This window comes from Panulirus ornatus, chromosome 72 (assembly GCF_036320965.1).
Source record: "Panulirus ornatus isolate Po-2019 chromosome 72, ASM3632096v1, whole genome shotgun sequence".
NCBI classification, from domain to species: domain Eukaryota; kingdom Metazoa; phylum Arthropoda; class Malacostraca; order Decapoda; family Palinuridae; genus Panulirus; species Panulirus ornatus.
The window spans coordinates 1,243,688-1,270,920 of NC_092295.1; the positions used below are offsets into that span (position 1 = coordinate 1,243,688).

The 27,233-nt window shown below is 37.7% G+C and overlaps 1 protein-coding gene across 7 annotated transcripts in view; it reads left to right on the plus strand.

Moving 5' to 3' along the window:
• Nucleotides 1-27,233, plus strand: part of LOC139748045 (basement membrane-specific heparan sulfate proteoglycan core protein-like) — a 261,917-nt gene that overhangs the window by 160,742 nt on the left and 73,942 nt on the right. For 5 of the 7 annotated variants that reach the window (XM_071660608.1, XM_071660610.1, XM_071660613.1 and 2 more), the window contains 9 exons: nt 1,327-1,507; nt 3,903-4,145; nt 4,562-4,662; nt 5,977-6,132; nt 7,498-7,695; nt 13,394-13,557; nt 13,679-13,775; nt 18,404-18,706; nt 26,600-26,704. In XM_071660608.1, the coding sequence (XP_071516709.1) occupies nt 1,327-1,507; nt 3,903-4,145; nt 4,562-4,662; nt 5,977-6,132; nt 7,498-7,695; nt 13,394-13,557; nt 13,679-13,775; nt 18,404-18,706; nt 26,600-26,704 (1,548 nt within the window). The remainder of the gene's footprint in view (nt 1-1,326; nt 1,508-3,902; nt 4,146-4,561; nt 4,663-5,976; nt 6,133-7,497; nt 7,696-13,393; nt 13,558-13,678; nt 13,776-18,403; nt 18,707-26,599; nt 26,705-27,233) is intronic. The other 2 variants (XM_071660611.1, XM_071660614.1) reach the window with 2 other exon arrangements.

The following is a 27,233-nucleotide window of genomic DNA, read 5'->3' on the forward strand; positions in this document are numbered from 1 at the left end:
AGGAGCTTCTGTAGATTTTCATGTAAGATAGTGAGCAATTTACTTCTGTTGTGTTTTCTAACAGTCAGTTTTTATGTTTTTTTCATATTCTGAGCGTTCATTTAATTGGTACCATCAAGGCCTCAAGAGGGCCATTTAATGGAGAGTCTTTTTTGTACTAAAAGACTCAGGCTCATACATGGCCATTGGGATAAAGCACTTAAGTTGCTAGTGAAAGAAAAAAGAGAAATATGTGGGCAGTACTTGCAGGGAAGGAGTGTGAATGATTGGGAGGAGCATTTACCCTGTAAGATATGACACCATAAGAAAAAGGTGTGGTAATGAGTGGAGTATGATTGAGAGAGCCAAACAGGGTGTGTGGAAATAGTTTGGATATATGGAAAGGATGAGTGAAAAGAGACTAAGATGATACTCATGCTAGGACTGGTGATGTGAACTGCAGGGGCCGTCATGCTGTCAGTGGGCTAAACCAGGGCATATGATATGGACAGGAGAAACCACAGATGGGTCTGTGGTCCGGGTTGTGGATAAAGGTCTCTGGTTTTGGTGCATTACACATGGCAGGTTGGTAGTAGTTGATAGGCAGCCAGTGGCCAGGGAGGTATATTACCAGTACATTACCTGCCTGAGTATCAGGAAGGTCAGTGATAGCTGTGTAGTGAGCCAGCACCTCAGTGGTTGTCAAGTTACACACCTCTGACCCAGGTAGTTGTCTTTTCTTTCTGCCACACCCACACATGGACTACTGGCATTCTTTCCACAGTCATTCAATCTCTCCTTGTCATACAAGACACTTGACAGCACATAACTCACACATCTCATTCTTTGTAACTCTTATCCTGTGGTGCACACTAAATGCTAGCACTGCCTTTTGGCAAAATGTTAGGAGCAATAGATAGAAGTAGTATGTAGGAGCATTTAGGCAGGAGCATTAGGGAAAATTATTAAGTAGAAGTAGTGGTTAGGAATATTGGACAGGAGCATTAGGTAGAAGTAGTCATTAGGAACACTAGCTAGGAGCGTCTGCAAACACTGTGCTAAAGTTGCCTAAGAGGGGGAACTGGAGTTCACTAGCTTTAGAGACTCTCTTGCTATGGCCACCCCCTCTAGAGAGTTCCTTTGGGAACAGGTGTCAGAGATAAATAGATACATATGACAGGTAGAGAGTGGATGTAAAGTAGAGAGTGCTTGTAAGCAAATAAGGCTATTCTCTGTCAGTTCTGGTGCTGCCATTGATATAGGAAACAACATACAAGTATAAAAGAAATTACCATAAATGTTTTAATTCAGTGTAAGAGCTCATGTTTATTGATATTTTTTCATCAGGACGTGAACCTCCTTTCATTGAAGTGTATCCAGAAGTGAAACAGACCATTGTTGTGGGTGCAAGTGCACTCTTCCAGTGCCACTTAACAGCTGGTATTCCCACTCCAAATGTTCAATGGGTTCGCACTGATGGTCGACCATTAACACCCAATACAGAGATTCTGAATGGTGGTGTTCTAAGGCAAGTTCTTCCTTGGTTGACCTCATTTATCTGGATTTATATTTTATTAAGACTGTATTTTGCTTTCTAGGTAAGGAAAGGCTAGGATGTGGAGATTTTATTTTAATTTAAGTGGCCATTCCCTAAAAAAGATTCTATATGACAACTTTTATTTCAAATAAGCAGTTATCTATTTCTGGGAGATTTCTACTTAAGCTTTCTTCACTGTCATACATCATACTAGATTTTTTAATACTGTGTGTTTTCACAATTGATTGCTTAGTATATTCCACTTTTTTACCACACTCTTTTTGTATTACTTTATAGCACTTTTTCACACCTTTTCTCGATTTATTCTTGCTTAATTTTTTCCTTAGTTCATCATTAATAACTTTTTTCTTTATTCAAAGCATTGTTCGCTTTTGAAAAATTGACTTTAATTTAGAAACTTAGAAAATTGAATTGTATTTTTCCAATTCTTTCTCTTTTCTTGTATGGACATATTCATCTCACTAACCTTTTCATATAACTCAGATCCCTTATTTTAGGTGCTGCCTTTGTTGCTGTCAACAAAGTCAGTGGGATAAGCAGACTTGAGATGCATACTGTAATCTAGGCCTAACATATGCTGTAGAATATTTGCTGAACATTTTCTTAGCCATATACGTAAATATCTCTCAGTATTAATTTGTTCCTATTTTACTGTGATGTTATGGCAGTAGACTGGTTGCTGTGTCAACCGCCAAGTTTTCATATGAGCAGGGAGGTATATTACCATTATTATCCACTTGGGTATCAGGAGGGTTAGTGACATCTGCGTAGTGAGCCAGCACCTCAGTGGTTGTCGAGGTGCAGGTGCAGGTGTTGTTGAGATCCATAAATGCTACATACAAATCCACTTGCTTTTCTAAGTATTTCTCATATACATTTATCAAAGCAAACACCTGATCCACACATCCTTTACCACTTCTGAAACCACACTGCTCTTCCCCAATCTGATGCTCTGTACATGCCTTCACCCTCTCGATCAATGCCCTCCCATATAATTTACCAGGAATACTCAACAAACTTATACCTCTGTAATTTGAGCACTCACTCTTATCCCCTTTTCTTTGTGCAATGGCACAATGCAAGCATTCTGCCAGTCCTCAGGTACCTCTCCATGAGTCATACATACATTAAATAACCATACCAACCAGTCAGCAATATGGTCACCCTCTTTTTTGATAAATTCCACTGCAATACCTTCCAAATCCGCTGCCTTGCCGGCTTTCATCTTCTGCAAAGCTTTTACTACCTCTTCTCTGTTTACCAAATCATTCTCCCTAACCCTCTCACCTTGCACACCACCTTGACCAAAACACCCTATATCTGCCACTCTATCATCAAACACATTCAAGAAACCTTCAAAATACTCACTCCATCTCCTTCTCACACTACCACTAATTGTTATCAGCTCCCCATTAGCCCCCTTCACTGAAGTTCCCATTGATTCCCTTGTCTTACGCACATTATTTACCTCCTTCCAAAACATCTTTTTATTCTCCCTAAAATTTAATGATACTCTCTCACCCCAACTCTTCTTGTTCCAGCCCCTCGATTTTGCTTGTGAAGTGCTGTTGAATTCTTTCTCTCTTCTTTTTAATTGCCTTGTTGATAGCCATACAACACAACATTATTCAGTTATGCTTCTTATTTATGTATTAAACATTTTCATCAGTAGGTTCCTCTCTTTTGTAGAGAGTTCTCAAATTCAAATCACTCATAACTTGACTTGATGGTGCTGTCTTCTTACTGTGCTCTCTGAATTCTAGTCTCACTTTTATGATGACAACCAAATCTTTTACATTTGTCTCACTTTTTATCAGTTTCTCTGTCAGGCCTTTATATGGAACTACTGATAAATCCTTTCATGACCCATAGCTTATTTGCTTAGATATATCTTCATTAGATTTTATTAGGTTCACTTCTTACCATTTGTAAATTGTGTCTGTTAGGTTCACTTCTTACCATTTGTGAATTGTGTCTGTCTTTTTGTATTTTCATCTGAACAGTTTCTTATTCAGTCATTTTGTCTATTCTGGCCTCATCAGCATAGCTACTTACTCTGCTTTCCCATGATGATGAACAGCTTGTAGAGTTTTCTAATAAAGGATTCATAATTGGGAATACCTGGCTTAGAATTAGGAACATACATTAGGTATACATTGGTGGGTAGGTAAGATGGGAGGCAGGCATCATTGGATTATGTACTAATTGATAGGCATGCAAAAGAGAGAGACTTGGATATTAATTTGCTGAGAGGGACATCTAATGGGATAACTGAAATTATGTACATGCTTAGAGACTAGATTTTTTTGTGTGGTTTAAATAGTTATTCAAGGAACGTGGTTTATTAGTTTTCTTTGACCCACAGATTTAACCAAGTGCAGGGTGACGAAGAAGGTTCCTATACATGCACAGCAGAGAATGATGCTGGAGTTGTAGAAGCTACGGCCATACTGGAGATACAGTCCTTACCAGTAATAACTATTCGACCTGGAAGGTCACCTCACCTTGTACGCATTGGAGAGCGTGTCCGTCTGGAATGTTCTGCCCAAGGTGATCCAGCCCCTTCTGTTAATTGGCAGAGACTACAGATCAACATTGAGTCCAATATGTAAGTTATGACTTATTGAGTACTTTTCCATGGGCTATGTATTTACCCATAGTAACCTAATTTTTATGCATTACCTGATTTACTGTGAAAATATTATTTCATGCCTCTTCAGACTTTAAGCTTTGTAAAGTTACTTCTTGAAAGTCATCCTTGGGGAGTTTGGCATCCCTTCTATTTGCCATTTTGTGGGCTTGAGTTTGGAGACTCCATTTGTACAAAATTAATACACACAAATGATGCATACATTATTCACTGGACCTTTCCCATGTTAATGGGTTTGGAGCTGATGTTAAAGTTAGACGGAAAATTTGAACTTATTATTAGAAATTGTTATGCCCTCTGAAATGCGATACAATTTTATTATAGTGACTGAAGATTTTGACGTAAAAGCAGTATATAAGCTCTTATTTTTACAGACCCAGTGTATCAGTCAGTCCAACTGTTGCAGTATATGAAATAGCAAGTGTCACAAAAGCTGATGAAGGAACATACCAATGTACTGCAAGGAATACTGCTGGTATGTCACACAGTTGAAATAGATTTTTTTTAAGTATGAATTTTTGTTAGGATAACACAACATGAAGGGTGCCCTAAGAATTGGCTATCCCCTTCCTTTTATTTATATGTGTTTTAGGGACTTCAGTTTTGCTAAATGAAATCACACCAAATGTTTATCCCTAGATCCATTTGATCCACGTAATGTGAATGGAGTTAATGATATAATGGATGGATAGATATTGAGATTTTTTTAGATATCTTTCTATACCTGAAATTATTATTTTCATGGCATAAAAAAATTTATGTTTTTACAGCATTTCTAATTGGAAAAGATGTTTCAAGATGTCAGACATTCAGGTGAACCCAAAACGTTTATACCTTTTCTTTCCCTTTTATATGCATAAAAATAACTCATTTGTAGTGATGTGAATATAGAACAGGCTGGTATAAACAGTTTTATTTATGTTTTTAATGAACTTACATGGAGATGTGTGTAAAACTTATTTCAAGCTGGGTTGCTGATGATTTTTCTGCAATTGAAAATATGGAAATAATCTTACGTTTTGTTGTGGTTTTGCCAATGGAGCTAGGATGCTGATAAACTAATATGTTCCCACTGAACTTGGGATATAGATTGATTTGCAATAAGTTACTTTGATGTAAGTATAGGAAATGGTATTTGATTGAGGTAAATGACATTTCATTCACATTAGTTTTTACCTGCTGTTAGAGGAAGAGTTAGTTAGAGGAAGAGAAATATTTGATCTGGCTTCAAAGATTGTAAGAATATGCATATGGAGAATCATTGCTCAGAAAGGTATTAGAACACATAGGAGAAATACATCACATCTCTGCACCTTATTTGCCATAGTTTGAGAGTATTTTCTCCAGTACATATAACTTGCAATCTCTCATATTTAATTCCTTATTATTTTTTCTTCTATCTCTTCCGGGCCTCTGGAGAGAAGTGTGGGCTTTTGTAGTGAATACTGCTGCTATGTACAGTATTAAGGAGAGATTATTATTGAAATAACTGTCATACCAGTTGTATACAGAATTCTGTCTTTTTCTCCGTCCTTTTATGTCATTCTTGTCCATTACTGGGGGGATAGGGTTTGGATTGGATTGGGGTGGGGGGACGGTTTCAAAAGAGTTGGGAGGTTGCAAGGGTTGGATATCCTTCCCTCCAGCAGGTCCATTTTTACATTTGTACTTGTAATTGCCTTTATCAAGACTTTTTTTCACTTAGGACACCACACGCTCTTTATGACATATTCACTGTATAGGAAGATGTATATTAGGATCTTTTTATGTCAATATGTCAATATTTCAGGTTTGAGTGAGGAAAGAATTCAGTTATCTGTAGAAGATATTCTTCCTGGAAATGTTGGACCTGGAATTCAAACTCCACCACCACATCGACAACCAGACAGTGGAACCAACTATGTTCCTGTTGGAGGATCTTTTGAGTTTGAATGCTCTGGCCGTGGTAAGAAGTACACAGTAATTTGTTTGTAAACATATACCCAGTAGAGTATTTTTTTCCATACTTGTTTGCCATTTCCCACTTTAGTGAGGTAGTGCCAGGAACAGATGAAGAAGAGGCCTCATTCACTTACATCAGTTCTCTTGCTGTTATGTATAATTTGCTGAAACTACAGTCCTTCTATCCACATCCAGACATCACAGACCTTTTCATGGTATTCCATGGCTGTCTCATATGCCCTAGTTCGTGCCATTGACAGCACATTACCCCCTGTATACCACATCACTCCATTACACTTTATCCCATGCACACCTTTTACCTTCTTGCATGTTCAGGCCTCAACCACTCAAAATATTTCTCACACCATCCTTCCATCTCCAGTTCATTCTCCCCTCTTCTCCTTTTCTCCTCCACTTCAGACATAACCTCTCATCACTCATTCAGTTCATATGTGCAAACCACTGTAGAACACTCTCTTCAACTCTCTCAACCACACCTCTCTCATACCCTTTTGTTACTTACTTGATCAAACCACCTTGCTCCACATATTGTCCTCAAACATTTAATTCCAACACATCCACCCTTTTCTGCATATTCTCAGCTATAGCCCATGCCTCTCAGCTATGCAACAATGTTAGGACTATTATACCTTCAAAGATACCCATTTTTGCCCTCATTTATTAAACTATCTAATCAAGAATAGTACTGTAAGCAAAGGTCAACATGAATTTGTGCCAAGAAGTATGTAAACCTAATTATTAGCACATAGAAAATCATAGGAAGGAACCTTGCTGGTGACATCTTGGAAAATCTCCATTACCCTGTCGAGAAAATGTTTGACAGTCTTCAACTTGACCTACAAGTGTATACCAAGGAATTGTTTGCCAAGAACATTATTGAGCCTGCAATAAGATCAGTTTTTGTCAGCACCCTTTTCCTGTCCAGAAAATGGAATTAAACAAAAAAAGAAGGTTTTGGATATAAGCAAATAAATTTTTACCACACCTCACTTTGTGGAGACTATAAAACTAGAATGAAAAATGTGTGTATTTTGTACTTTTCTGAGCACAGAAAATGATAATGTTTAAAACGACAAAAGAATTACAATTAGTTTACACATTGTCATTTTCACAATTTTCACAATTGTGGCTAAATTCCAGTGGGAAGATATTTGACATTGAAGACTGTCAAACTGACAAATTTTTGTTGCATGTGATCTAGTAGTAGGACTTATGCAAATGGATGAACGTTTGTAAGTTGTTAGCTTAGTAGCTTTTGACCATAAAGAAAATGAATTATTTTTTTTGCTTTCTTTTGTATTATCCTCTACTTTTAAGATTTTTGCCTAATAACTCTATTTCCTTCCAGGTCCTGATGCAGATGACATCCGGATTTCTTTCAGGCGCACTGATGAAAGACCACTGCCCTTTGGAACCCGTGTTGATGGAGGCATTTTGTATTTCACAAATGTTGACGAGTCTGCATCAGGGGAATATGCATGTACGGGTTCAGATCGCATATCTGGCAGTATTCTCTTTACTTTCTACAAATCATTTCAAGTTCTTGGTAAGTAAACCTTGTTGTGCATGCAGTTTATGAAATCCCTTAGAAAATTCAACTTGATTTTAATGCCTTTTTTTAGTGTAATACCTATAGAAATGAAATCTGCCATATTCAGATTTGTAAGGTTGCAAGTATATTTTGAATGGATGTTCCATTAACTCATTTGGTTCTGGCATTTCTGTTTGACATGTGAAATGCTTTCCCCTTGTGCTGCATCCTTCAGGAGACCCTTGCACTCCCCGAGGTATATCTTCTCCCATTTCATTTCTCACTTTGTGTACATTTTTATCATAATACATTATTGCAAAATACATATTTGAACTGAAATTGTTAGTTTGAAGTAACTAATTTTTTTGCTTTTCAAATAAAAGCATTTTCAACTTCGATTTGAGTAAGATTAATTATCTTTTGTCTAGATTTTACTGACAAACTAACTGTGAGTTATAGCTGAATACATTAGACTTTATACTGAATTCTTTGTTCTGTGTTGTGTTATATAATGAGACATTTTTTTCATATGACATTAGCTTTTACACTTTTATACTTCACTGACATAAACCTTTAGCTATCAAGACTGATACATCATAAAATACAGTAATTGTGGGGGCTTAGAACAATACACTGTACAGTACTAAAGCCAACTTAGATTTTGATTAATAGAAAATAAAAGCAAAAATATACCCAATGATCATCATCAATTTACCTCATATCTTTATCCAGTTTGCCATGTTTGGCAAGTTGCAAACTTATTGGACAACACTGTCATAGCCCATAATGTTACAAAACCTGTAGATAGGGTCCAGCTTAAGCTCCCCTACTTTAGCTCTTTTTCATCATTCATTTTTTGTGTATCTTGTTTTCTCTTCATTATATGCAGGAGACTCATCTGTGCATTCTTCCACTTTTTTCAAACCTGCTCATTCTTTTTCTCCTCATTCCAAACATATATGGTTGTAAGGCATGGGCTATGGACAGGATTGTGTGAAGGAAGTTTGATGTGTTGGAAATGAAATGTTTGAGGACAGTGTGTGGTGTGAAGTGGTTTGACTGAGTAAGTAATGAAAGGGTAAGAGAAATGTGTGGAAATAGAAAGAAAGTAGTTGAGAGAGCACAAGAGGGTGTGTTGAAATGGTTTGGACATATGGAGAGAATGAGTGAGGAAAGTTTGACAAAGAGGATATGTGTCAGAGGTGGAGAGGATGGAGTGAAAAAGATTTTGAGTGATTAGGGACTGAACATGCAGGAGGTTGAGAGGCATGCAAGGAATAAAGTGAATTGGAACGATGTGATATACTGGAGTCAATGGTCTGTCAGTGGACTGAACCAGGACATATGAAATGTCTTGGTTAAACCATAGAAAGGTCTGTGGGGCCTGGATGTGGATAGGGAGCTGTGTTTTGGTGCATTACACTCGACCACTAGAGATTGAGTGTGAACGAATGTGGCCTTTTTGTCTGTTTTCCTAGCACTTCCCCACTGAAGCAGGGTGTAACGATGCTGTTTCCTGTGGGGTGGGGTAGCACCAGGAATGGATGAAGGCAAGCACGAATTGTGCATGTGTATATATGTATACGTCTGTGTGTGTATATGTGTACATGTTGATATGTATATGGGCATGCATGTATATATATGTGTATGTGAGTGGATGAATCTTTCTTCATCCGTTTCCTATCAATACCCCACTAACGCGGGAAACAGCAATCAAGTATCATAAATAAATAGATTAATATATACGTACTTGTTCATACTTGTATGCCATTACCTACATTAATGATGTAGAGCCAGGGACAGATGAAGACAGGCTGCAATCACTTGCATCCTTTCTCTAGCTGTCATGTGCAGTGCACATAAACCACAGCCCCCTGCTTACAACGAGGCCCCACAGACTTTTCCATGATTTCCCCGGCAGCTTCCCGTGCCTTAGTTAGTCCATTGACAGCATGTGGCCCCTTTATATACATCTTTGCAATTCACTCTATCTTGTGCACACCTTTCTTCCTCTTGCATGTCCAGGCTTTAACCACTCAAAATATTTTTCACACCATCCCTCCATCTCCATTTTGGTCTCCCCTTTTTTCCTTTTCCCCTTCACTTTTGGTATAGTAGTCTAGATATTACTGTATGGATCAGGGCATGGGCTTCAAGATTAAAAGGTACAGAAGATGTGTTGTAAGTGAAAAGTTTGAGGAAAATATGTGATGTGGGGAGGGCTGATCATTTAAGAAATAATTGGATGAGAAAGAGTATGTATGAGATAGCTGAAGATGTGCTGAAATTGTATGGACTTACTGAGAGGATAGGTTAGAAGAGGCTGCTTAAGAGGTTATACACATCCAAAGTGGAACAAACAAGTGGGAAGCTGAAGAGGTGTTGGAAGGGTGGAGTAAAGGATGCTTTTGAGTGGTCAGTGCCTGAACATTTACGAGGGTGAAAGATGTGCATGAGACGGAACAAATTGGAGTGATCTGGTATGCAGGAAGCGATGTACTGTTATTGGGCTGGATCAGGACATTTGAAGTGGTCAAGGGAAACCATGGAAAGTTCTCTTGGGTGTGGCTGTGAGTAGAGGTCTCTGGTTTCAGTGCATTATACGTGACACTTTTTTTATGTTCTCATCTCAGTAAGTACCTTTGTCTATGACTGACTCGTTTTAAATGGAAAGGGAGAAATAGAAATACATTGAAAGTTTTATCCTTTCTGAAAATAGGTATTCTTGTTATACTCAAATGAGGCATGACAAAGTACAGTATTGAATTAAAAAACAATAAGCTCGTGCGTAACCAAGGGATTTGAGACAAGGAAGGGAGGTAATAGTAGCACATGGGTCTTTGGATGGAATTTCATGTGGAGTTGCCATGGATTTAGCCTTTATCAGTTGAAAGCCATATCCAAGACTACATTTTATTAATGATTTTATTTTATGATTGAGATAGTTCTGAGTTAAAGAAATTTTGGTCATTATTGACACAGACAGTAGAGGAGTAAAAATGATAAATGTATGATACATTTGAGGCTGTGCAGCAGAGCAGGGTGCTAAAGTCAGTGCATGTATTTCTTCATAAACAGGACTATCAGTGGGAAAAATTTGCCATAAGGGACTTTTTTCTTTTTTCATCAGTCCAGTACTTATCTGATAATCTCTTTTTGACCAAAGGCATCAGATATATTGATGTTATTGCTTTTTCTTTAGTGTGATGTTTAGCATAAGATTTATGATTTTGTTACACCATCAACTGCAGTAAGTGTGTCCAACATTGTCATTGTAATGAATCTCCACTTGTATTTTGTGTGACCAGAGAAACCTAATATGCTACTTCATGAACCTGTACTCTAGTTTGATGTATATCCATAAGTTTCATACATTATCACACAGACTTTCATTTTTTTCCTTCTTACTATCTCGGGTATTATAGACCAGTGCAAAATATCTTATTAAGCCTCTGTGAAAGTGAGGATACAGTTTCACTAATGATTTGTTTTTTCATTAAATCAAACACTGGATGTACCTGTAGCTCAAGGTAAGGGAACTGCTTTAGGAAAGGGAAGTTAATTTTTAATTGAATTATAATGTCATGACTGATGGTCATTGTGCCCCTCTTAGATCCATTTAGCTATATAGCAAAAGTAAGACTCAAAGAACAGATGATCACACTCCAAAACTGGAACTCTATCTGCCTATTCATATATCCTGTGCCATGTGAGTACTGTTGATTGGAAGTTATGAGATTGCTTTCATTTCATCAAAATGGGAAAGGGAGGACAGGAAAGAAATAATAATTACCAAAGAAAAAAATTGGCTTAAGAAATTAAGTCCTCACTCATCAAAGTAAGTTTTATCACAGCTAGGTGTATCATAACTCATGTCCATAATCTGAAAAGGCTGCCAGGGAAAGGAATGGACAAAATACACTTACTATATCTTCGCCAAGAAGGAGGAACATTTATAGATAAGTTCCAGAATAGACAGAACTAAGCTATTTACATCCCAGTTAAAGATTTTTGATGCAAAAAATAAAAGAATAGCTATTTATAGGATTGATTGAGAAAGAGATATTACAGTTGTCTCCCCTATTTACCCATAAATGTTATAGTTACCCAGTATATCTTATTCAGTTTTCTTTGAGAAATTGTATAGAAACTGGAAGATGGCCAAGTTCAAGTCTCTCTCTCAGGAATGGCCATAAGAGGAAGATGTGAAACAGAGCTGTTGTTAAATGTATAATGTAATCTGTACGCATCTCAGTCATTTCAAACCCTTATGTTTTATAAATGAGGCCAGTGAATTTGCCAGAGTGATGTTAAGTAAAGTAGTATATAGAGAGAGCTATGTATCAAAAACAAATTGTATTGTTTATGTTGAGAGAGAGCCATGTTTATTTTTGCTATTATAGATATATTTTTATAGATTTATGTTTGCTGTCAGATGTTAGCCAGATGGTAAGGGAATCTGTGTCAAGTCCAAATCTCTCTGTTAACAGAAGCTCTAATTGCAGAGTTGTTTTAATGGGCCTATGGGCTGATTATACACCCTTTAATATGTAAGAGGTGGAGGCAGAATGTAACAGAGACTAGGGATAATGAGAACGAGTGAGTGATCCCTCAGATTGGAAATGTCAGTTTTAACAGTAAAACCTAAGGTGTAGCATCTTAAAAAGACTGTCATCCAGAACTGTAGCATAACCCCTATCAGTCGCAGAATAAAAAAAAATATCAACTGGATATGAATCCAGTTAATCATATCCATTTCACTACCCATGAATGAGAATAGATTGGGAAGAAAATGAGGAGGGATGGTAAAGGAGAAAAGGCAGTGTTCTATAGTATCAAAGCTGTAGTGGTAGCTAACATGTCATGGATGTCTAACAGCTGTAAGGAGCTTCTCTTGAGTTCTGCATTGATGAAGTACTTTGAAATTTTACACTCTCTGAGAAGGAAGTTATTTGTACTTTTACATGGTTTCTCTTTCTCATTTGTAACATGAACATCTTTAGAAAATGAAACTTTATCATGCCTGTTTATTCTTGACTGTTTGAGAGAAAGGGAACCAATATCAGGAGTTTAAGGGTACATATATTTTGATAGGCAAACCATCTAGAGATATTTTCCCTGAATCAAATACAGACTTTGGGAATATCAATAAGACAGGTAGACAGGATTGAGGTGAAAAAGATGTTGCGTGAAAAGGGAGCAGAGTGCATGTACATTGACTTAAACCCCATCTAACAGCATCATGCTTCTTCCATGGGATAGAATGATTTGAAATGGTTGGCAAGGTAGCTGCTCTTCTATGAGTGTTAATACCTGTTTATGAGACATCTAACTGTTGCTCTATTCCCTTAAGACTGTGAAGCAATACAAGTGGACATCAGTCATGATAGCATATTATTTGGTCAATATTTATCTTATGATTAAACTCTGTCAAAATTATAGAGAACAGAAAGCTCACTTCTCATAATAATGCTAAAAACCAAGTTGGTCACAAGCACCCATTGCTACCCATTGCAGGCAGATTAATAAAAGTATCATGGGCACCCTAGCTCCAGCATTACCTTTTGTGAAATAAGCTAGTCATTCTTCACTGCAAAATAACTATTTTTGTTACAGTTTACATTTTATATCTAATATAGAGTGTGTACTGTCATGGCACAATACTTCTCTGTTAATCGGTAGATATTTGTAATAATGCTTAGTCATTCAACAGCACCTCCACGGATTACTTTGCAACCGGCCCGTCAAGTTGTGCGACCAGGAGAAAGAGTTCATATTCACTGTTCAGCCACTGGTGCCCAGCCTATTACCATCAGTTGGTCAAAAGAAACAGGATATATGCCCCCCTCTGTTATTATCAACGGAGGTGAAATGATGGTAAGATAAAATTCTTAGTTCATATATTTTTCCTATTCTAAATATGCCAGCAATATGCAATTATAGATCACCTCAAAAGTTTAAGGTGTTATGTCCCCTTACCATTTTGTCTACTTCACAGTTCCGTGGAATTGAAACTTCAGATGCAGGATGGTACATTTGCACAGCTGTCAACAATGCAGGCACCGCAGAAGCAGTTGCTGAAGTTGTTGTTAATGGTTAGTACTAATTCATGTCCACAACTAATTCAATTTTAGTCTCACGTTAATTTTAGAATTACTTTAGTTTGAAAAGGGATTCATTATTGTCTAACCTATTAACCTATTAACATCTGATATATGTGTAATGTATAGCATTTTACATATCATAGGAACATTTAATAATGGAAAAAAATTGAATTAGGTCATTATTGAATAGTTTTCATTTGCTTCAGATGACTCTAAATTTGCTATCTTTGAAGAAAACTAATTTTCCTCTGTTCTGTACAGTATGATATTGAATATTCCATGATGCACATTCAGAATTTAGATGATGATGCAGAATTTTCTTTGATAAAAAAGCAGCTCTAGTTCACCACCATGAAATTCTAAATTATCTTTCTCTGCTCTGCTGCTTGTCGCGTGAGCAGTGATATTTTCCTAAAGGGTTCGCACAGTCGGGATCATTCCTAAGCTCAAAATTGGTGAGGAAACTTTCCTCTGTGCCGTACAGTATGGTATTGAATATCAGTGATGCTCATTCAGAATTTAGATGATGATGCAGAATCTTCCTTGATAGAAAAGCAGCTCTAGTTCACCACCATGAAATTTTGAATTATCTTTCTCTGCTCTGCTGCTTGTTGCACGAGCAGTGATATTTTCCTAAAGGGCTCTCACAGTTGGGATCATTCCTGAGCTCAAAATTGGTGGGGAAATTCTCATTTGCTCACTCTTTTCCCTTGATCCTCAGCTCACTGAAGCCTTTTGCTTGTTAATTGGGTTCACTCACCAGCAGCCTGCCTCAATGTGCCTCAGGCTCTCTTGAGGAAAGGATGTTCTTTCTTTACTCCTCCTGGCTGCCTCTGCATTATGGGGATTTCGATTCTGGGTGCTGTATTTCTTCAGGATAGTTGGCTATTGCCTTTCTAAGGAGCAGAAAGCTTGAATACTCACCTAGAAGCAAGAAAATGTGGGTATTCATGAAATTTCTAGGAGCACTTGCCATCCAAATTGCATGATCAGGCAGCTGCTTCCCGCAACATCTCAATCATTGCCTCGCTTCCTTCAGGAGATCAAGACCCTGTGTACCCAAAGCATGGATCTAGAATACTTCCTGAACCTTGCCAATTCCATGCTCAGACATCTGGAGATGGTAATCAAGGCCAAAAGAGAGATAACAAAGTACTAAAATGTAAGTGGACGTAACCTTTGAAAAATGTATGGGAAGGCAAACAAGGTTTTTAGCAGACACTTTAAGCTTGATATTAATTACAGAGAGCTTGTAACTAACCTCTGAAAAATGTAAGGGAAGGCAGGACAAGGTTTTTGGTGGACACTTAAGTTTGGTATTAATTACAGAGAGCTTGTAATTGGATGCTTTCTTATACTTCTCTTCCACATATGTCTCCTTCAAGGAGGAACACATTTAATGGCAAACAAGTCACTGTAGAGGTCAGTCATCAGGTTTTTTGTTTTTATCTTAGAACTTCAAAGTCCTCAAATAAATCTTAAGGGAGAGACAAAGTTTTAGGGAGAGAGAAAAGCTGTTCTGTGGCCTTCCAAACTGCATTTTCCCATAAAGGATCTTCTGTTTAGTCTTAAGATGTTCTAGGGCCCTGAGGACGGAACCCCCATTTTTGAGGTATAACAACTTTTCTCTCGACCTTACCACATTTAATTAAATTGGAGATCTTTAACTCTCATTTGTTTAATTCTTTCTCCTTCCTGCTATAGTCTCCTCAGACTCTGTGTAAATATTTTGCCCCATGTGAATTCTATCCCATACTGACAGAGCATTTGTTTAAACTAGAGCTGAGTAGGAGAGGTTAGGAAATTCCCTTGAACAACTCTCAATTCATTAGATAGGGGCTTTTATACATTCTTTGATATCTTAGGAACAATGCAGACAGCAGATTGTGGCCTTTGTAACTGCAGTCCTTAACCAAGCTAGAGCTTCTGTTCTCCCATCTCAAGAGGTATTATTCAAAATTACTTCACCACTTCTTACATTCTTTTTTGAAAGATAATGCTCCATCTAAGATACCATCTGCCAAAGCCAGTTACCTCTTCAAGTCAAGAATTACCTCAAGATAGCTCTTGCCCAATCAGGGGTCATCTTTAATACATATAAAGGTTTTGGGAAGTCATCATTTGGGTGTATCTAATGTTGAGAAGAGATGTAGGGTAAAGTTGGAAATCTCAGCCACTTATCAAGAGAGACTTCCAAGCAGCCTCCAACTCAGCTGTTACAGAGATACATGGTAAAGATGTTAGGCAAAGACATCTTAGAACCTGCATTTGGTCCTGTTTTCATCAACATAATTTCTTCAAGTCCAAAGAAGGGAATCAAACAGAAAAAGAATTATTTTATAATTTTGTTCTCTGAACTCTCACATTCTGAATCAAAAGTTCAGGAGCATCTGCTGGTTAGATTACTGGATGATCAGCTGAGATTTAAATGATGCTTCTTTGTACATCCCAGTATAACCCAAGATGAAGTTTGTGTCGTAAAAGATTGGTACATAGAGCTTTCGGTTCAGGTTGATATGTTTTGGTTTGTACATAGCCACACAAATTTTTTGAGAGTAACCTCTGCCCTGCTTCTAAAAGTTACATCACCACCTTGATAATTTTGGTTTACTTCAGTGGTTTTCAGGTGGTTACCTTCAGAGGAGGAGTATTTCAAACAAGGGCTTCAAGTCTTGGAGACATATCAAAGAATGGCTTTATCACTGACTGGGACAAATTCTATTTTGTTACCAGCCAGATCTTCATATGACTAAGAATACCGTTGACTACTCAGACTGGCTTTGGATTACACAGATACTCCGGTCTCTTTAGAGATCCCAAACCTTGGTGTCTTTATAGCATTTAAAGCAGTTCCTGGGTAAAGTTTATTTTTAAATTAATGTGCAATGACATGGTAAGGCTGCAGATCAAAACAGTTTCCTTCGTGGTAAACTCCCTCCTGCAACATTCAGAGATATTTTGTTTGTTTATATTTTGATCAGAGAGCTTTTTATCACCCTTCTTCTGCATGAAGGTATGCTTTCATTGCCATGGACAGGCCACAGGAGAGAGCAATGTAGGTATTTAAGGTTGAAAACCTTATCTCTCCAAGGCCCTGTCCTAAGGGCAAGTTTGCCTGCTGTTCTTGCCCTGCCTGGCCTTCGCCTCATTTTTAGAAATTTTTGTTTTATTTTTATGACCTCTTGAGACTGGTGCCATGACTTCTGAACTTTGAGCCCTGAATGGTTAGCAGGTGGGTTGGTGATTGACTAGGTGACATTCGCTGACTGGCTGAAAGTGAACAAGCAAAAGGCTTTGGTGATCTGGGTATCAGCCAAAAGGGTGAGTAAACGAGAACTGCCTCACCAATTTTATGAGGGTAGGAATGATCCTGATTGTGATATTCCTCAAGGAATGTCTCACTGTTTGCAGAAAATGGCCTCAAAGAGAAGTTTTTCAACCTGCAAGTCTTACATTTTCTTAAAGGACTGACATATTGTATTATAGTATGAATCAGTTTATTATGAAATTGACTATGTAAGCATTTCATCTGTGTTCACTGTGAACAAAAAGTTTACGAATCTTATTTAGAAAATACTTCTAAATGGTATATACTTCCCATGTGTTCCCTGTTTGTCATAAAAGGCAACATAAAGGGGTGGGAATGGGGGGCTGGAAATCCTTCCCTCCTGTTTTACTTTTCGAAAAGAAGGAACAGAGAAGGGGGCCAAGTGAGGATTTTCCTCTGAGGCTCAGCGCTCTGCTCTTGATGCTACCTCACAAACGTGGGATATGATAAATATGTATGAAAAAGAATAGATATATATTTATTTCTATTTACTTAACCGCTGTCTCCCGCGTTAGCGAGGTAGCGCAAGGAAACAGACTAGGACTGGCCCAACCCGCCCACATACACATGTATGTATGTATATATATATATATATATATATATATATATATATATATATATATATATATGTCTGTGCATATATATCTATGTATACGTTGAAATGTATATGTGCGTGTGTGGGCGTGTATGTATACACATGTGTATGTGGATGGGTTGGGCCATTCTTTCGCCTGTTTCCTTGCACAACTTTGCTAATGCGGGAGACAGCGACAAAGTATAATTGAAAGAAAAATAATTTTTCTATTTTTAGTAGCTATCAAATTCATACTAGCTCTGAGTTTCAATAGCAGACAGTAGTAAGTACATGTTTCAACTTCCACCATGGCATGGTATAAAGTAAAGAATAATCAATTTTTTTTTTTACTCTAACTGATTTAGAGCTGTTTCATTATTAAGCATTTCCTATAGTACATGGGTATGTATTTCAATGTAACTGATGTCTGAAACATTTCATGATGGTTTTGCTTTCACGCTGCATAAAGGAACACTTCCACTTGTTGGAGAGGAAGACCTTGAGGAACTTTTAGCTGTTAAAGGTTTTAATTTTCTAACAATTTATGCATGTTTTTAAAAGCTTTGCATGTGCTTTCAGCATCTGTAGCAAATGATAAAGAGTTGTATCCTTTTTCTTTGTACAGTTTATTTTGTTCTTAGTGAACTAATGAAACTTTCCTCCATAAGCCTGCTTTGAAATTTTTAAGCATCATTATGGATGTTTTCATTGCTCCAGCAACAGAGTTTGAGGACAAGCTTGAGGTATATCCAGTGAATCCTCCCAAAACACCTAATTCAGGCATAGGTGGTGTTGGGATCACAGAGGATTTATTTTTTGATAATGTTGACGATGATGACATTGACCCCTCTTCGACACCTGATGAAGGCTACTTCTTGAGTTTGAGAGATGAGGTTGTGTGTAAATTTGTTTGCGAAGATGACACAATCTGTCTCACCTCATCTCAAATGTGTGATGGGAAACCCGACTGCCCAGATGGTTCAGATGAGCAAGACTGTCAGATTGATGACCTTGTGGCAAGTTAGTACCTGCCTCATAAAACATCCAGTATATTTTTGTCCTGTGTTGGGTTTGTGCTTAATTTTTGGGAGATGTACATAAGCTGAATAGTTTACAATAATGCTTTCTTCTTCATATAGAAAAAAGAATTAATGTGAAATTCAATGTGAAATTCTTAATTCTCTTGAATTGTTGTGATTACCATTGACTGATCTCTCTCTTTATTCATATTACTGCTGGTAATTCTATTTTATTTCCTACAAAGTATACTGTATACTTTTCTGAAGAATTTAAGTTAATGGATCACTTTAATCCAAGACACAATTTATTAAAAGCTATGCATTCGTGGAAGGGCCAGTTAATGTTTTTCAAATTTTGACGTATGTTGCATTTAGCTGATGAAGTAGTCCCGCTGACTGTGCTGTCAACCTTTACCCATGTTTGATGCTTAATTCCACAATTCTCCATTTGGGGTGGGAATTAGACACTTGTAGTACCTTATTTCATTCATTACATCTCTGAGCTAATATTTAGAGTGATGATAGTGAATAAGTTCCATGTAATCATAGCACTTCATTACTCTTTACTGTATGCAATAAGTCAAGTTGTCAGGTGAGACATATCTTTACAGTTCACCTTCATGGTCTTTCTGTATCTTTCTTGCATTTTTCTCACATACCATCAATCATACTGTCATAGATCTACCTCACTTCCCTCTCATCTGCCATACTTTCTCCATGCCTGGACCATCATCTCTAGACTACAAAGGCAGAATTAAATAGCCTGTACACATGGTTCACATAACTTTCTTCATTGTATTGATATTTTATCTCTTATGGGAAGACTTACATATTATATAGTTTTTAAATGACTCTCATTGATAGTAATATTACGCTGTATTATTTTGATGGCCAAAAAATTGCATTCCAAAATGAGATGTAAAAATTTGATATCAGATATACTTTTGTGATGGTTCTTTGTGTGTTTTTTGCTTTGATGAAATTATAATACAGAATTGTAGACCTGGGTAATTCTCAATATATATTTCAAATGGGGATGCAAGTGAAACGATTTTTCATTCTGTGCACTATAAACATACTCTGTGTGAGGATGGAGGTGTGAATGGAGATGTTAGTCTCACTTAATGAATTGACACATGTACAGAAACTCTTTTCATTTGCCTGGAAGCCCATATTCACTTAGCACATCCAACACTATTACTAAAAATTTGTGATTGAACTCACTAGCTCCGTGCATTTTTGTTCACTCCATTGGAACAGAGTTGTGTAATGAATTGATAGGTAAATATGCATATTCATTTATTATACAAGTAATTTTCTAGGTTAGGGTTATTTGACGTATGTTCTTGAAATATGGATCTTTAACAGTATACTGGGTAGGAGAGTGCAAGCAGATGATACGGATTTCTCAAGACTTTGAAGTGGATAAGCACATAAAGATTAGAAGGGCCACTTTTTACTTAGAATTTCATGTATGAAAATGTTTTAGATTCGTTTTAATAGATCTGTTTCTCATTATACAAATTCAGATGATTTTGATATCTTTAGCTTAAAAGGGACATGAAAGCCAAGGAAACTGTAGAACTATAGTATAATTTTGGAATAGAGTGAACCATTCAGCTGTATATGGAAAAAGTTGCTACTTTAGAGAGATTAAATGAACTGATGCTGTTGTGTTTGCATCTAGTATGCAATTTTCCATCATCCAGATTGTGGTGTGTACAGTTTTCTTCACCCAAGATAGAAGAGCAAAAGAAGATAGGAGACAAGATAATGACTTCTAAGTTCAGTAATTGATTCCACAATTTTGCCAGTGATCAATTTTTTTCCAAGAAAAACATTATCAATTTGCAAAAAGACAAAAGAAGTAAGTAGAAAAAGGCATGAATAAATGCTTTTTAGTAACAGTAGTGAGTAGATGATACAAGTCAAGTGCAAAACATGAAGTTTTGTGAAGAAAAGAAGGATTAAGAGAGATAGGGTCAAATGAGTTTAAAAACTCCCTCCCTAGAATGCAAAAGTAGAAATATATCAACTTGAAACTAGAAGAGGAAAGGAAGGAAAAAGCAAATTATAAAAGAAGTGAACATATTTCTGTGGTAGAAGAGAGTTGGATTAATTAGCGAGCATATTAAGAAAGAACGAATGCAGAAATGGTTAATAAGCTTAAAGATAAGGCTTCATGTAAAATATGAAGTCAGTCATACATTATGATCCTTAAACATCTATGTATGTCTTTTTGCTAACATCGCTGTTATATTTTTTTACTAGTATTTTCATATAACCCCAGGACCCCTTTTTATATGGCTCCATCAGCTCTGAGACTGCACTGCAGTCAATAGCATGGAAATTAAGGACTATTTTGAAGTGGGAAGCTTTTCAACTAGGTCATCCAGTAACAGTGATGCAGCTTTGCCAAAGATGACTTGTCACTTGCAGTTTAACCTCATATAGATGGATTCTAGTAACAGCTTTTATCCAGCAATATTTTCAAATTATCCTTCCATATCCCACTAGTGTGCCCTGCCCTTTCTTCCCAGAACTTTATTTGTATTCACTTTCTGATAAACATTCTTTAATTCTTATTATTCTTCCCTTTCATTCTTTTTGTATTGTCCATCCTATGCATTTCTCAATTTACCCTTTGTTTATTCCATGTTCAAACTTCAAAAAGTTTGTTATTACTCATGAACATTCCTAGTGATTTATTTTGTAGACTTGTACTATTTCCACCTCATCACTTCCCTGAGAACATTCCCATTCTCATTTTCCTTAGAGTACTGACAACTTGCAAGTGTTTCAGAACTTTCTTCAAGATTTTAGTCACCATTCTTACATCAGCCCTAAAATTGCTCCTCACTTACATGAAATTCTGAACTTTCTTTACACCTTATGAATCTATCCATATTTTACAGTCTGATTCCTTTCATGTCTGAACACTATTTTTAACATATCATTCATATTTATTGTGCCCTTTGCAGACAGTCTAACAAATTTGTCTGAAAGTTTTACACATAACTTGCCCTTTAGATCAGTATTGTACACATTCAGCTGCTGCTTCATATACCATCCCTGTTGAGTATTTTCCTTCAAGCATTATCCAATATCTTTTCTTGAATATATTATCTGTAAGAGCAAGGTTATTAGGTACAGTAGGGTTGAGGGTCAAGTCAATTGGGAGGTGAGTTTGAATGGAGAAAAACTGGAGGAAGTGAAGTGTTTTAGATATCTGGGAGTGGATCTAGCAGCGGATGGAACCATGGAAGCGGAAGTGGATCATAGGGTGGGGGAGGGGGCGAAAATTCTAGGGGCCTTGAAGAATGTGTGGAAGTCGAGAACATTATCTCGGAAAGCAAAACTGGGTATGTTTGAAGGAATAGTGGTTCCAACAATGTTGTATGGTTGCGAGGCGTGGGCTATGGATAGAGTTGTGCGCAGGAGGATGGATGTGCTGGAAATGAGATGTTTGAGGACAATGTGTGGTGTGAGGTGGTTTGATCGAGTGAGTAACGTAAGGGTAAGAGAGATGTGTGGAAATAAAAAGAGCGTGGTTGAGAGAGCAGAAGAGGGTGTTTTGAAGTGGTTTGGGCACATGGAGAGGATGAGTGAGGAAAGATTGACCAAGAGGATATATGTGTCGGAGGTGGAGGGAGCAAGGAGAAGAGGGAGACCAAATTGGAGGTGGAAAGATGGAGTGAAAAAGATTTTGTGTGATCGGGGCCTGAACATGCAGGAGGGTGAAAGGAGGGCAAGGAATAGAGTGAATTGGAGCGATGTGGTATACCGGGGTTGACGTGCTGTCAGTGGATTGAATCAAGGCATGTGAAGCGTCTGGGGTAAACCATGGAAAGCTGTATAGGTATGTATATTTGCGTGTGTGGACGTATGTATATACATGTGTATGGGGGGGGATTGGGCCATTTCTTTCGTCTGTTTCCTTGCGCTACCTCGCAAACGCGGGAGACAGCGACAAAGTATATAAAAAAAAAAAACATCTGCCTTTTACAAAATCAAGGAACTGAAGAGCTTTCTCTGTACACTCAGCAGCATCTCCATATCCCAATCCCTTCAAACATTCTCTAATCTTTTTTCTTGCCTCTATCATCAGTCAGTAATTTCACCTGTCAAGAAATTAAGGTACTGCAGAGACTCATCCTATCTTCTTTAGAGAAACTTATCTTTGTCTTTCACTGTATGTTGTACTGAACATAATCCAGAAGCCATTTCTGTCAGCTTTTTTGTGATATTCTATTGGTCTGGAGTGTTTTGGAAGCTTGTACACTGTGATGATTTCCATCTGAGGGTAATGAGATTGCATTTTGCCCTTTCATGTAGAATGGTTGAAGAAAATGTAATATAAGCTTTTGAAATGATTACAAGATTATTGCAGCAATTATTCACTTTCTAACTTCTCAAAACTTTTCTGATGACTGTATGTTGGATATAGTTCCTGAGTTCTGTTTTAAATTTCCTTGCTTTTCTTGCCTTGCCATGGTAACCTTACATTTTGATTTACCCATGAATCCAGGAGGAAAAATTCTTCAAGCTATTTCATGTTAGTCAGTATTTTAGACTCGACCAATATTATCTCTGACAGCACTGATCTTTTTCTATAAGGCTTTCCATTTTAGCATCTTAACCACACTTGAAAAAATCCATCAGAATTTCATTTAACTTAAATTCAGGATACCTTCTTCTCCACTTTTTTCATCCTCTTAAATATTACAAAGAAACTTATCTTTTTGTTTCATTTTTAGATACTTATATCTCATATTATTTATGTAGTTTAGTCATTTTGGAAGTATTTGTAATTTGCTTTCCATGGGGTTTTAAGTGCTTTGCTTAAAGGATTCATAGTTTATGTGACATTCATAGCATATCAGTGTGCCTGATTAAATCTTTTCTGTGTGGGCATTATTTGTACAGTTATTTGTGAGATTAAGTTACTCATTGTTGCAATTACACCTTCATATTGCAATTATGATATTTATTTGAGCAGTTTTTGAAAAGTAGGTATGATATAATGATACATATATAAATGTCGGTTTGCGGCAGGGGTGCAGGATTGTTGTTTAATTTGTTTATGGATGGGGTTGTTAGGGAGGTGAATGCAAGAGTTTTGGAGAAAGGGGCAAGTATGCAGTCTGTTGTGGATGAGAGTGCTTGGGAAGTGAGTTTGTTTTTGTTCACTAATGATACAGCGCTGGTTGCTGATTTGAGTGAGAAACTGCAGAAGTTGGTGACTGAGTTTGGTAAAGTGAGTGAAAGAAGAAAGCTGAGAGTAAATGTGAACAAGAGCAAGGATATTAGGTACAGTAGGGTTAAGGGACAAGTTAATTGGGAGGTAAGTTTGAATGGAGAAAAACTGGAGAAAGTGAAATGTTTTAGATATCTGGGAGTGGATTTACCAGCGGATGGAACCATAGAAGCATGAGTGAGTCACAGGGTGGGGGAGGGGGCAGAGGTTGTGGGGGAGGGGGCAAAGGTTCTGGGAGTTTTGAAGACTGTGTGGAAGGCAAGAATGTTATCTTGGAGAGCAAAAATGGGTATGTTTGAAGGAATAGTGGTTCCAACAATGTTATATGGTTGTGAGGCATGGGCTATAGATAGGGTTGTGTGGAGGAGGGTGGATGTGTTGGAAATGAGATGTTTGAGGACAGTATGTGGTGTGAGGTTGTTTGAGCAAGTAAGTAATGAGAGGGTAAGAGAGATTTTTATTTATTTTATGTATTTTGCTTTGTTGCTGTCTCCCGCATTAGCGAGGTAGTGCAAGGAAACAGACGAAAGAATGGCCCAACCCACCCACATACACATGTATATACATACACATCCACACACACACATATACATACCTATACATCTCAACGTATACATATATATATACACACACAGACATATACATATATACACATGTACACAATTCACACTGTCTGCCTTTATTCATTCCCATCGCCACCTCGCCACACATGAAATAACAACCCCCTCCCCCCTCATGTGTGTGAGGTAGTGCTAGGAAAAGACAACAAAGGCCACATTCGTTCACACTCAGTCTCTAGCTGTCATTTAATAATGCACCAAAACCACAGCTCCCTTTCCACATCCAGGCCTCACAGAACTTTCCATGGTTTACCCCAGATGCTTCACATGCCCTGGTTCAATCCATTGACAGCACGTTGACCCCGGTATACCACATCGATCCAATTCACTCTATCCCTTGCACGCCTTTCACCCTCCTGCATGTTGAGGCCCCAATCACTCAAAATCTTTTTCACTCCATCTTTCCACCTCCAATTTGGTCTCCCACTTCTTGTTCCCTCCATCTCTGACACATATATCCTCTTCGTCAATCTTTCCTCACTCATTCTCTCCAAGTTACCAAACCATTTCAAGACACCCTCTTCTGCTCTGTCAACCACACTCTTTTTATTACCAGACATCTCTCTTACCCTATTATTACTTACTCGATCAAACCACCTCACACCACGTATTGTCCTCAAACATCTCATTTCCAGCACATCCACCCTCCTCCACACAACTCTATCCATAGCCCACGCCTCGCAACCACATAACATTGTTGGAACCACTATTCCTTCAAACATGCCCATTTTAGCTTTCCGAGATAATGTTCTCAACTTCTACACATTCTTCAACGCTCCCAGAATTTTTGCCTTCTCCCCCACCCTATGATCCACTTCCGCTTCCATGGTTCCATCCACTGCCAAATCCACTCCCAGGTATCTAAAACACTTTACTTCCTCCAGTTTTTCTCCATTCAAACTTACCACCCAATTGACTTGACTCTCAACCCTACTGTACCTAATAACCTTGCTCTTGTTCACATTTACTCTCAACTTTCTTCTTTCACACACTTTACCAAACTCAGTCGCCAGCTTCTGCAGTTTCTCACATGAATCAGCCACCAGCGCTGTATCATCAGCGAACAACAACTGACTCACTTCCCAAGCTCTCTCATCCACAACAGACTGCATACTTGCCCCTCTTTTCAAAACTCTTGCATTCACCTCCCTAACAACCCCATCTATAAACAAACATTAATGGCCATTAATGGGCCATTCTTTCGTCTGTTTCCTTGCGCTACCTCGCTAGCACGGGAGACCCCGACAAAGTATTATGAATAAATAAATATCGTTGAAATGTATAGGAACGTATATGTGCATATGTGGTCGTTTATGTATGTACATGTATATGTGGGTGGGTTGGGTCATTCTTTTGTTTGTTTCCTTGCATTACCTCGCTAACGTGAGAGACAGTGACTAAGTATAATAAATAGATAATGAATTTGAATTTCTTATCACTGAGGCATATATCTTATTGGTTCATTGATAGTTCATGTTGTGAAAGGAAAGTGGGATGTAAATGTATGAGAAAGGGTAATGATGGGAAAAGGAAGATAAGTTGGTTTTGAAAGAGTCTGGAAAGATGGAGTTGCTTGTAGTAGACTTAAATTCAATTTGTCCCTCATATCCATGTGTATAACAAGTTATTTGTATCAAGATGCCAGGAATTTATATATGTATTCAGTGACTTAGCACCTTTTCATGATAAGTCGGTATCACTATGCTGTCAATACTTTACAAGTCAGTAATGAGGTGTGGTGGCAGAAGGTAACTGGTGTATTTTTGCAAGTTTAGCTCTTTGGCTTTTGGTAGCATCTTGTTGAATTCAGACTTTAGTAGATCCATCACTGGCTTTTGGTAGCATCATGTTGAATTCAGACTTTAGTAGATCTCATGTGATGGTCATGGAAATTTAGCTACAAGACCTTCATTGATTCTCATCTCAGCCTTTTGAAAGATGGGATATCAAATGCAAAGTAACTTATTAGCTAATTTTACTGATCGATTCACATTACTGTGATGTTCTGTGGTGGTAGCCTGTCCTGAATCTCCATGTGGCAACAAGTACTGCATACCTCCACACAAGATCTGTGATGGCATACCTGACTGTAATGATGCTGCTGATGAAGATAAATGTCATGGTGAGTTAGTTCAGAGTTTGAAGATAGTTGAGATTGATTTTTTTCCTTCATACTTGTGTGCCATTTCTAGCATAAGCACCAAGAAACAGACTAAGAAACCAGACTGAGCCTTCAAGGAGGATAAGCACTGCTAGCTTGGCTCCTTTTGTTCCAACTCTTAGAAGTTGAAATAAAAGAAGGGGAGGGTTTTCATCCCCCCATTCCTGTCCCTCCTAGCTGCCTTCCACAACTTGAAGGGAATGCGTGGGAAGTTTTCTTTCTCTCCTATCCCCATGCCTCTTCACATGCCTTATTCGATTCTGTTAACAGCGTATCACCCCCTATATGTCTTATTGTTCCCCTTTAATGAATCCTGTTCACACCTTACACCCTCCTGCATGTTTAGGCCCCAAGCACTCAAAATCTTTTCCATCCATCCTACCATATTCAGTTTGCTCACCTCCTAACTCTTGTTCCCTCCACTTCTAAAATGTATATCCATTCTGGTAACCTCTCCTCACTCTCCATATGTCCAGTCACTTTAGCAAAC